The 11478-nt window shown below is 33.4% G+C and overlaps 2 protein-coding genes across 4 annotated transcripts; both read left to right on the forward strand.

Moving 5' to 3' along the window:
* The first annotated feature begins 221 nt into the window (after positions 1–221).
* LOC107792576 (large ribosomal subunit protein eL42) lies at positions 222–1829 on the forward strand. Its single transcript, XM_016614799.2, has 4 exons — positions 222–361; positions 1086–1265; positions 1409–1483; positions 1566–1829. Exons 1-4 carry the CDS (start codon positions 359–361, stop codon positions 1623–1625), a joined length of 318 nt encoding a protein of 105 aa, XP_016470285.1. The 5' UTR covers positions 222–358; the 3' UTR covers positions 1626–1829.
* A 1287-nt stretch (positions 1830–3116) lies between these two features.
* On the forward strand, positions 3117–11236 carry LOC107792577 (uncharacterized). Of its 3 annotated transcripts, none has more exons than XM_016614801.2 (9): positions 3117–3227; positions 9165–9516; positions 9609–9642; positions 9730–9957; positions 10079–10168; positions 10262–10327; positions 10415–10506; positions 10590–10637; positions 10735–11236. In XM_016614801.2, exons 2-9 carry the CDS (start codon positions 9242–9244, stop codon positions 10850–10852), a joined length of 951 nt encoding a protein of 316 aa, XP_016470287.2. In that variant the 5' UTR covers positions 3117–3227; positions 9165–9241; the 3' UTR covers positions 10853–11236. The 3 variants fall into 3 exon arrangements, with proteins under 3 accessions (XP_016470287.2, XP_075112034.1, XP_016470288.1); XM_075255933.1 differs by lacking the exon at positions 3117–3227 and adding an exon at positions 8406–8540; XM_016614802.2 differs by lacking the exon at positions 3117–3227 and adding an exon at positions 8563–8699.
* Positions 11237–11478: the final 242 nt, after the last annotated feature.

Below are 11478 nucleotides of genomic sequence, written 5' to 3' on the forward strand. Positions count from 1 at the left end.
CCAGTATAATATGCTGGCGTATTTTTCGGGTTTTGAATAGTATTTTCGCTCATATTTACATTTATATAAAAAATGGCTAAATTTCAATTACTTTTGAAACTGGGCTATTTTGAACGACCAGTTGTGAATCTGGCTATTTTTTAATTTCTCCCGAGTAAAGCCCAATCGAATGTTTTTAGCTATAGCCCAATGTTTTCGGCCTACACGCCGAGCCCACCCGCCAAGTCTATCATAAGTCATAACCCTAAGTCAGGAGTATAAAACTTATCCTTTTCTCGCGTCACAGGGCTTTCGATCGGCACCAGCTGAACGGCAATTGTGCTCTCTGCTATTTCTGTCTAAATCTCGGCCGGCGAAAATGGTAATACATCTATATACGTATCTTTAATTTTTTATCAATTTAGTGTGCGATAGTATAATACCAATTCAATGCGTTTCATCAGTGAAATTGTTATAGTCACATCGAAGCCCAGAAATCTCGTCTTTATGAAACGTTTCTTTGACATATGAAAGTAGGAATATACCTTAACTTAGTTTAGGAACTAGATGAAATGACTAACCGTTCTTCACTTGGTTTTCCAGTACACGAGTCTAACAAGCGTCACATTTTCTTGTCTTGTCTAGTTATATTTAATTGTTGTTGTTGTTGCTGCTGTTTTTTGATATTTTGTTGCTTGATTCCTTTGTAGAATGCACCCATTAAGCACATTCTAGTTTGTAAATTGTGTTGCTGCAAGTCCATGTTTCTGTGCTGTAGCCATATAGGATTAATTATAGCTTATGCTCAAAAGCTACATAATTTTAGTTAATGTTATAGAACCTATAATTCTTGACATGGAAACATTGTGCTGAAACGAGATGGACCCGGGAATTGGAATTGAGGTGTAATTGATATACTACTGTATGAAATGGTTGAATCCCTTTGTTGAGGGATTCTAGGAGGAGACACCATTACCCTCATTCAGTATTGATTTTATTGTGTATTGTGTTTTTAATGCCTTTTTAATCCTGCTTTTGGCATGTAGCAATGTCTTGGTACGTTCCTTGTGGCATAATAATTGACTGTTCAATGTGGTTGTTTGCAGGTGAACGTTCCTAAGACAAAGAAGACCTACTGCAAGTCTAAGGAGTGCAAAAAGCATACCTTGCACAAGGTTACACAATACAAGAAGGGGAAAGATAGTTTGGCTGCTCAGGGAAAGCGTCGTTATGATAGGAAGCAGTCAGGTTATGGTGGTCAGACAAAGCCCGTCTTCCACAAAAAGGTAGCACATAGAATTATTGTTTTTTAAAGGATATTATTACGGAAAAATGCCAGAAAGAATTTGATGTTTTTTCTGATGTACCACTGCATTCAGTGTACTGGTTAAGGAATAACTGACCTCTTTATTTTGCCATTACAAACCAGGCAAAAACCACTAAGAAGATTGTGTTGAGGTTGCAATGCCAAGGTTGCAAACATGTTTCACAGCATCCAATCAAGGTTTGTTAATGGACGATCTCTGCACTGCAGGTGTGCTTATGTTTCCTAATCTGTTAATTAATCATTTTCTTTGGTTATGCAGAGGTGCAAGCACTTTGAAATTGGTGGAGACAAGAAAGGAAAGGGAACCTCTCTTTTCTAGATTGCCTGTGAAGTGTAATCCACAGCTTTCTTTTTTGCCTTCGTTTATGTTAACTTGGAGATGTTGGTTCGTATGGGTTACATTGTTTTTCAATAGATGTTTTTGTGTTATGGTCGTGATATGGAGATGAAATTTATATTTCAGGGTTTTAAATTTCGTATGGATACTCTTTTTGGTAATTGATGTTCAAGCAATTCGGACAGAGTTCTGCTGTCTTATTATTAGGTACAATAGGCATGTTTTCACAAGCGATGCACTTTTAAGACCTTAAGAAAAATGCATGGTGGTATGGTTGAAATCCAGTCAATATGAGAATGCATTTTAGCATTGGGAAGAGTAGCAACTTTCTGCGTAAATGCTACTTTTCCCAACTTTATGCGTAAATGATTGCAACATGAAACACAATGAGTCTTGAGAAATTGGAGACATTCGAGTCCGTAGTTTACCCAACTTCCTGATTTAAACATTCCTTGATTGATCTGTCATCTTCGTTGGCTTAATGTTGTTCATATCATCTAGCTTGTTGCTTCGAAATGCTTCTACGGGATCTTCTCCAGTCTAATTTTAACCTTTTTTTTTTTATTTTTCACTTTGTAATCTATATCGTGTGGAATATATGGCTTTCCTAATGAAGAACGCTTAGTAACTGAGCTGAGCATCAACATGCTATTGTAGGAAAATTTAGCATTCCCCTCAATAGGCCTATGGTTGTAATGTCCACCTCTCGACATATAATTATGAATGTTTAAGGGTCACTCTAATATTCTAAATAAGGAGTCCTAGTTCACAAGCAACATCGTCGTTATGCTTACTTCTTGCAACACTAATTGTGGCCTCTTAATTCAGTCGTTGCTAATTGTTATGTAAGCAGAGCATTTGCGTTTCACACATCATTATGTTATTTCAACGCCATCATCTAATGGCGCCATTCTCATGGATATTATACTTGTGTTGCTTGAACTACCCAAACAGATAGTGAATTGGTTTCCCTTTTGTATATCTATTTTTCGTCTTTCAACTAAAAGACCATTACGATGACGTTTGGTTTCTGAAGACAATATTGTCTCGCGAGAGTTGTACCATTTTTTTTAAAATGTTTTTTTGGTAATTGAGAATTGTAACATTTGTATCTTAGGAATCTATGTTCTTAGATATGACTCTGATAGGTTTCACATTTTTCAAGTTTAAGAAATCAAATTGCACGGACCTCTCGCTAGACTGCAATAAAAATTCATTTTCCATTTTGTGAAGGTATAAATTAAAATTCTAAAACATTAAACATCATGACAAGCAGTTACATTTTCGGCTAAAAATTATGAGTGTTTGCATTGTTGCTGAGTCTTGGAATGTTTCATTTTAAGAACTATCTTGTAAGGTAGAATAGCCAAAAGGAACAAATTAGTTAGAAATGCCCAATCTGTTATTCTGTTTTGCCATTCTCTTGGTATTTCCCTGAAAATGTTGTCAATATATTCAGTTTTCCTGTAACTTAGTCTTTGCTCGTTACATCTATCATAAGCTTCGAGTCCTGCCATTTTCCTAAAACTTGAGGAGCCTAATCTGAACCAGACTTGGTGCATCTCCACTAGCTTCAAATGAGAGGTGTGCCCTTCAGCCTTTCTCTCCATATATCTGTGTTGTTTCTATCTGTCATGTCTGTGCTGCTTCTGAATGTATGCATTTTCGGAACTCCATCTTAGAGCAAGCATTTCAAGTATGTTTATTAATTTTTGTAAGTTAATTATCCGAATTTAAGAAGACCTTCTCAGGTTCATTTATTAGGTGACAAATGACATCATTTTTTTACCATTTTCTTGAGGAGATGGCTTGTTTTTGCTTGAACCCCGTAGCTTGGTTTGTTTCAGATATATATAGTTGTGAGATTTTCTCCTTTACAGTGACTGACGTAAAAAAACTTTCGATATATCCAATTACTCATTCTTTGCGCGTATTGTTGGTTCTCTTCCCCGTGGGCACGATGAGAAACAGTACTAGAGGAGTTTACCGTATTTTAATGCATGAATTAGTACACGCATTTTGTGCTGAATAAAGTAAACGAATTATATTAGCAAAGACGAATATATATATATACACATATATATGCATACCTTATAATAAACATGTGAGTTTGGAACCCTGTTGAGATAAAAAAGAGCTAAAGATTTTCCTCGCAACAGTACTTTTTGAGAGCAACCATCCAATTATGGTGACGCGTTTTGAATCTTTTTCCTTTCGAATTTCCCGAGATTTCGGTGGAAACTACAGTTACAAGATTTTCATGTAATACTGTTGTATGTCATAATAGTATAATATTCTTCTCTTTTTGATTATGCATGAAATCATGTTGTGGAATACCGATTTTTAAGTTTTAGTTCTGAAAGAAAATTTATATAGGAAAGAAGAAGCGGGCACAAATACTTGAAAAAATCGACTATCTGCCCCCAGCCATCCATATACAAAAATACAAGCCTACTTGTATATGTTTTATTTAAGAATCTTTTATTCCTCGTTAGCCAATGGCATCATTTCATGGGAATTTCCAAAGGTCAAATTGGCTTTTGCCGTTTTTAGTGTGAAATGATACAAGTAAATTAAGGTCATCTCCAACCTTAGCCTTCATTTTCTCCTCCAAAACTTCAAAATGGAGTAAAGTTACTCCAACTATTACTCTATTTTTTACTCCAAAAAAGAATAGTACATTTTATATTCTTCTCTCTCTTTAATATTATATTATTATCTCTTATTTAAATTTTATTTTCTTATTTCTATTAAAGAAAAACTATCTTTTTTCCCTTTTTACATATTCATCACATATAATTTAATATAAAATTATTTTATACCATAAATTTTTAAATAATATAATTTGTAAGCAAATATTATAGATTATATATATTAACGGATAACTCAAATAAAAGTGAAATCATTGAGATTCAAGATAATTAAATACATATTACATTATAGTGAAATTCATATTAAATATTACATAAATTTTCAACTTCCACCTCTAGTATGCTCTCATAAATGATCTATTAATGTATTATCAAAATTATACGCCAATATTAAAATATAAAATTAATATTATAAAGATATTACATAAATATAATTAGATATATATAAAGAGATAAATTTAAAAAATTAAATAATTAAAATAATAATAAAGTAATAGAGAATAGTAACGGAAGAGATGAATAGCGTGGGGAATAACACTATTCATCCCCATTTGGGGGGCAAAAGTAGGGGAGCAATGGAGCTTCATTATGGCAAAAAAAGGCCCAGTTATGAAGAAATGGGGAGGGTTGGCGATGCCCTTATAGAAACTTGTCTCTGTGTCTGACCGAAGCTCAGTTTGATGTTTCGACATAGTGATAAGTTTGCAATTTTTACAGCTCTGCGCTGAAGCGCAATAAGTTTTATAAATAATCACTTTTCACTCGACATTCAACTAGTGAATTTTGGCCGACACTTAAAATTATTTTTACCATTTGACGGACAAGAATTGCACCTCAGAATGGTTTTTCTATAGTTCCAAGTATTTACGTTTAGTAAAGAAATGGATTAATTGATGAAAATTTGGTTTCAAAAGTTATTTTTACACTTGATAAGTGCGTGTGTGAACAAATTGGGATATCCGATGGAGTAATTTTTTTGTGTGCGTCTTAAGCCGACAAAAAACACTCGAAAAACTAGAGAAATTTCCTTTGATTGAAGCAATCATTAGCAGACAACAGATTGCTTTACAAATTACAATATAGTAACGTCATTAACATAGTTGTTTGATCAAAAAGTGTCAAGTTTTCTGCTAAACTAATTAAATAGGAAGACTTTAGGTAAATCTTAGCCAACGATAATTTATTTCAGATCTATAATAGAATATGAAAGCAAGCAAGCATAACACATATAAAATTTAACTGTAATATTGATTAAATCACACTATATGGGAAGAAGATTACGATTTCCATAATGTTTAACAATTGAATACATGGATGGAAATGTCATCGATCTTTAATAAGGTAAAACCCCATACATTGGGTGTGATGAGACCCATGATCTATATTGGAGATCTGAGCTTCTTTGCTTCTTCCTCCTTCATGAGTGAGAAAGATGATCATTCCTCCCTTCTTTAGAGAATGTGTTTCTGTTTTTATTTGTTCCCCCTAGAGGCGGCCCGATGAGTTTTGTGGCCTAAAGTCAAACTTTATGAGGGGCCTTAACTTTTTTTTTAAACAAAAATTATTTATTTATTTGAAGTCTATTTTTCTAGCGATTCTTAGATACAAAGTTATTAATAATTTTCTTAAAATCAATAACCCTTAATAAGTCTTTCTTAATTGACAATACAGCTAATCCATTTAATCTTTATTGAAACACTGTTGATCCTAGGTGAGATTATCAATTTTATTTGAATTTTTTTTTTGCGCCAAAATGATAAAAACAAGAGTTATTAACATTATTCGATAAGTAATATAGGCATTGGAAAAAGAATCAAATTTTTTCATTTGCATATATCAATTAAACTGTTATCTTCTAATTGTACTATTTTTCTTCATATTTTTAATTCCGAAAATATATCTACACCGTCAATATAGAATTGATTATTATGCTTTAAAGAGAATTCAAGAATCAAGACTAAGGCAATATTTTTTCAAATTTTCATCATCTAGTGATCTTAATTGTTCAAATCTATTTTGAAGTGAAAAAAATAGTCTTATCTACTATGTATAAAGTAATCAACTCCAAAGGACTTTTCAATAGATTTTGAGATTTTATTATCAATATTCTCATCAAATTGTTACTTCCTATATATTATACGTTTCTTACGAAATTCGAGTTCGATATTCATTTCAAGTGCAATTTTCTTAACAGAAATCATAGCAGTTGCAAATCCTTCTTCTCTATACATAACCTATTAGGTGTCCAAAAAATGGGGCCATCATAAATGTGGGACCTAAAGCAGTTGTTTTACTTGCTTTATGGAAGGGCCGCCCCTGTGCGAATGGCACTTCTTTTTCTTCTCACTTAGTTTATATATGCTAGATCTTCTCTCTTACCCAACGATCATTGACTATTGTATCTGAGTCATTTGACTATATTACTAGTTGACCCCTTGAAATGCCATGATATCCAATTTGCCTCTCAGATATCCTAAATATACGACCTCAACCGTGGCCGAGGTACGTGTCGTTACAGCATGGTATGGAGATGACAGTTCCAAGTAACATTCCTTCGTCCCTTCCCACGCCGATTTACCTAGTGAGACTTTGACCCATACAATACTTGCTTATTGTAAGTTACTATTTGAACTTTGTCTTATTTGTGTTTGTCGATCCATCGTACTAAGTAATTATCATTAAAAAATCTAAAAACTACAGAAAGCACGTGCCCATATTCCTCTACTAGGTAATATTTCCGTTGGGGAGTTAAGCAATGAGCTTAAAATTTGTTCTGCTAATAATCATAGACTGGCATTTACCTCCAACTTATTATTGGAATGGAAAAAGGAAAATCACAAGGGAAGAAAAGGAGAAACTATAGCAGCTTTGCTTGCGAATCAATCTTGGCTAACCTTTTCAAGTCCAAAACAAATTACAGGTAATTTGTCCAAAAAAACCTTAAAACAAGGCCTTAGAAGAGTAAAGACTACTCACTCGTGTTTGGGCCTAATAGCGTGTACGCGAACCATGTGACCAATTAACAAGCTGGCCTCTCGTCGTAGTATGAGCGGGCCCTACATGATTTGCCCTCTTCATCCTCCTCATTTGAAACATTATATTATTGCTCCTTCCTTTTTTGTCTTATCTTTCATACGTTTTCCCAAACACCGATGATATATCTAGACCACGTAGCTACTAAAATTTTTGTTTTGGGAGTTTGAACAATTTTGGTACAGAAAAAGTGAAAAACCGCTAGTAATTATACCATTTTTTTATATTGTTGGGTATTATTCAAAAGTTTAAGTTGTCAAGATGATATTATTTATTCAACACATCTCATCAACGTGAGGGGCTAATTTTTATTTTATTTTATGGGGCAAACAAGTTGGAGTTTCTTTTTATAATGAATAGGATAAGGATTCAACCAATGGTTTTTGTGTCCACTATTATTCAATTGAATTGTGTGATTACTTTATCAAAAAGCTTAAGATGAAATAGTAATACACTTCAATAATAGGACATCTGATATAAACATCATGTTTATTTATTCCTTTTAAAATGATGGTATTTTTTTAAAGAAAAAACTCAAATGAAATCTAACAATTGGGAATACAAAGTTGACATTTAAGCATATAATCCAATTATTAGACTGGTTGGAATAATCGCTTCAAATCATGTTCTCTTAAAATAATTAATCTACTATAAAATCAACTAATGAGCATTCTTCCATTGGAAACGCTCCTCAATTTGTAGAAGTGGAGAACTAGTTCTTTGGTTCAATATAAATTTTCAAAGTGCAAATGACAAATCTTGAATTCTTGCAATGCTATCATACCAAAAACTTTACAAAGAACAGCATCTCTTTATTGGGAGCTCACAAACCTGTACTTGCATATACTTTTTTGTGTTTTTGGTGTTAAAAGAAGAATCAACTAGCAATCCAACACAAACTTTCCTTACATAAGACAGGTGGGTCCAATAAGGCTATAAAACTATACCAGAAAAAGGGGTGACATATCATGTATGTCTAATAAGAATTTAATATTTGCATGGGAATATTGAGATTGTGACATTGGATTATAGACTACTCCTACTATTGGGATAACAAATAAAGAAGCTTATGCTCTAAGAACACCATCCTTTTTGTCTTCTCTCTTCTCTTTTCAATTTATTTATTTCATTATTTTTTTAAAAATTGATTCCTGCAAAGCAAAGAAGCAAAGCATATATTCTTACACACCACCACCTTGCCTTGCTTTCCCCTGTAAGTATCCTATCTTTCCTTTGCTTGCAATTAACAACTTACCTTCTTTTTCCCACCTTTTAATTCAATTTTTTTATGTATTAAATTAACTGCGTTATATCTTTCTGTGCAAATGCATGCTGAAAGTTTGGAATCTCTGCTTACTTTCAGATATCAAATGTAGGTCAATATCATATTATTTGTTATTGCATTCTTGACCACCCCCTCATTCCTCAAGGCTAAAGCTGTTATAAAACTGTCTACAGTTTCTCCTGTTATATAATCTTTGAGATTTCTTCTCTATTTTTCCCTTATGGGATGCCATCACTGGGCCTTTTTGCTTAGCTTTTTGATTGAGTTTTGGTCTCTACTAAGTCCTGGCTTCTTGACATTTCTATGAGAATTTCATTCTTGCTTTCTGCATTTCAACTTTGTCCTTCAAGTTTTCATCTTTACCTTAAAGATTTTTGGGATTTCAATTCTTTGTATTTATTCAATTCTTTTGAATAAAAAGTAAAGAAAAAGCTAAAAACAAGAACATTCTTTAGTGTTGTGGATAATTCAAACATTTCTGTACCTTTGGCCAATTTTGTGGAGAGTTTTCTAAATAAGGGAGAAGTGTTGATATAATGAGTTTTCTAACAGGAGAACCAAAAAATTCATGGCAACCAGCCTTGACTGTTGATACAACAACATCAAGTTAATGGTTTAACTGGAAGGTTATGCTTTGCTCCATTTGGATTTTAGCTTCTATGGTTTTTGCATCCATTCTCATAACAAAATACGAAGGTCCTCGTGACTCGAGGAATAGGAGCAGAGAACAGCAGAAAGATTCCCCTGGCCTCTTGTATGATGATGAAGTTTGGAAACCATGCCTTAAAACTATACATCCTGGTTGGCTTCTTGGATATAGAGTCGTCGCCTTTTTAATTCTCTTGTTAATGTTAATCCTAAATGTTGCTGTTGATGGAGGGGAAATCTTTTACTACTATACACAGTAAGTACATTTTCAATCAATTCATGGTATATCCAAATGATTTCCTTTAAGTGAAATAAAAGCTTATTTGATATGTATTGTCTGCTGAACAGGTGGACATTCACATTGATCACTATTTATTTTGGGGTAAGTAATAGCAACACTGAAGTCAATGTTTGTTTGTTTGTTTTTAGTCTATGATTTAACTCGTGATTTCTTGTTATATTTATGTAGCTTGGATCTGTGCTTTCAATGTATGGATGTTACCAATATCACAATAAGGTTGGTGGTGATGAAATTGATAACGAGAGATTAGATGCTGAGTATGGTTTGCGAAGATTGCCTATGAATGTAGAAAGTACCAGCAGTTCAAATGCTGCAAAACAGGCAGGGGAAAATGCAGTACAAAATTCGCGCCAAATTGCTGACTTCTGGGGATATCTTTTTCAGATAATTTTCCAGGTAAAATGAACATATTAGGGCAAAGCATATTGCAATTCTACTTCAATGAAATTCAAGATGAAAAGAGAACAACTTAATCTTAATTATACACATTGTTAACATTTGTCTTCTTTTTCCTTAGATGAATGCTGGAGCTGTAACACTTACTGATTGTGTCTTCTGGTTCGTACTTGTTCCGTTTCTGACAATTAGAGGCTATAATTTAAATTTTGTAAGTATGCTACACTTCCCTCAGTTTTTTCTGCTCCCCAAAGTTGGACATTTGTTTCTCTATTTCTAATTGATATTTTCTTCTATGTTGTAGTGGATTATAAACATGCATTCAATCAATGTTGTGTTTCTACTTGGTGATACAGCTCTCAACTGCTTGGTAGGTTGAATTATTGACCTCAAAAATCGTCTTCATAATTTACGTTTCTTATAACTAACGTCTGATTCCATAATGTAATCATTTCAGCGTTTCCCTTGGTTTCGAATTGGATATTTCTTTTTGTGGACAGCAGTTTATGTTGTTTTCCAGTGGGCAGTTCATGCCTGCATCTCAATTTGGTAAAACTCCCTCTTATTTTCCATTTGCAGTTACATTTTACATATATAACAAGTAATCAATACTGGTATGATTTTTTAACCAGGTGGCCATATCCATTCCTTGATCTTGCATCTTCATTTTCTCCTCTATGGTATGTAATTCGTCCAAAGTCTTAAACTATACGATAAGAATTTGCGATTTTTATTCTGGAAATAATTGTTGATCAAGAAAATGAACTCTCTTTTCAGGTATTCATCCGTGGCACTAATGCACATACCATGCTATGGAATTTTTGTTTTGGTTATGAAGCTGAAGCACCATTTGCTTAGGAAATGGTTCCCTCACTCTTATCAGTGTGCAAGCTGATGCATCTTGGAATTCTAGTCCAAAGTTAAATAAGGAGTTTTATGCTTTAAACACAGCTATAGTTAGGGAATATGGAAAAGGATTACCACAAATAGCAGATAATGCAACATGATTTCACTTCATTTTCTGAACAGCACCCCAAAGGGGGGAGGGGGGGGGAAGAGAATGTTATTTAGCAAAATAGATATTGAGAGGTTACACAGAAAAAAGAAAAAAAATAGAAGGTTAGAGTTTTGGGTTTGCAGGATATATATGTAGCCTAACTATGCAACACAGAGATATATTGTTCATATTACTATTTGTAACTTATTGGCTGAGCTCAGACTTCTATTGAAGATGATTGGAATATACACAAAATGTTTATACATCCTCTTTTTTCACTCTAATATCAGCTCCATAATGTTTATTCTTCGTTAAACTCAAATATTACTCCTCTTATTACGGATTGCAATAGATAAATCACTGCAAAACATTAAAAGTGACTGTCCTATAGTTTTTCAAAGATTACTCATTGGTTGGATCGTGGATGCGGTCAAGTTCTTGAACAAATAAAAAAAGGTACAGTACGATTTTGTAATTTACAACCAAAAATTAGTAACTCCAATATTGTAAATACCTATGTTGCT

Source organism: Nicotiana tabacum, chromosome 6 (genome assembly GCF_000715075.1).
Source record: "Nicotiana tabacum cultivar K326 chromosome 6, ASM71507v2, whole genome shotgun sequence".
Classification (NCBI taxonomy): Eukaryota; Viridiplantae; Streptophyta; class Magnoliopsida; order Solanales; family Solanaceae; genus Nicotiana; species Nicotiana tabacum.

Coding starts and splice junctions, on each gene's coding strand:
- LOC107792577 (XM_016614801.2), top strand. CDS start 9,242: ATGCTTTGCTCCATTTGGATTTTAGCTTCTATGGTTTTTGCATCCATT. Junction 9,958..10,078: donor TTTTTCAGATAATTTTCCAG/GTAAAATGAACA, acceptor CTTTTTCCTTAG/ATGAATGCTGGAGCTGTAAC. Junction 10,169..10,261: donor GAGGCTATAATTTAAATTTT/GTAAGTATGCTA, acceptor TCTATGTTGTAG/TGGATTATAAACATGCATTC.
- LOC107792576 (XM_016614799.2), top strand. Junction 1,266..1,408: donor AGCCCGTCTTCCACAAAAAG/GTAGCACATAGA, acceptor ATTACAAACCAG/GCAAAAACCACTAAGAAGAT. Junction 1,484..1,565: donor TTTCACAGCATCCAATCAAG/GTTTGTTAATGG, acceptor TTGGTTATGCAG/AGGTGCAAGCACTTTGAAAT.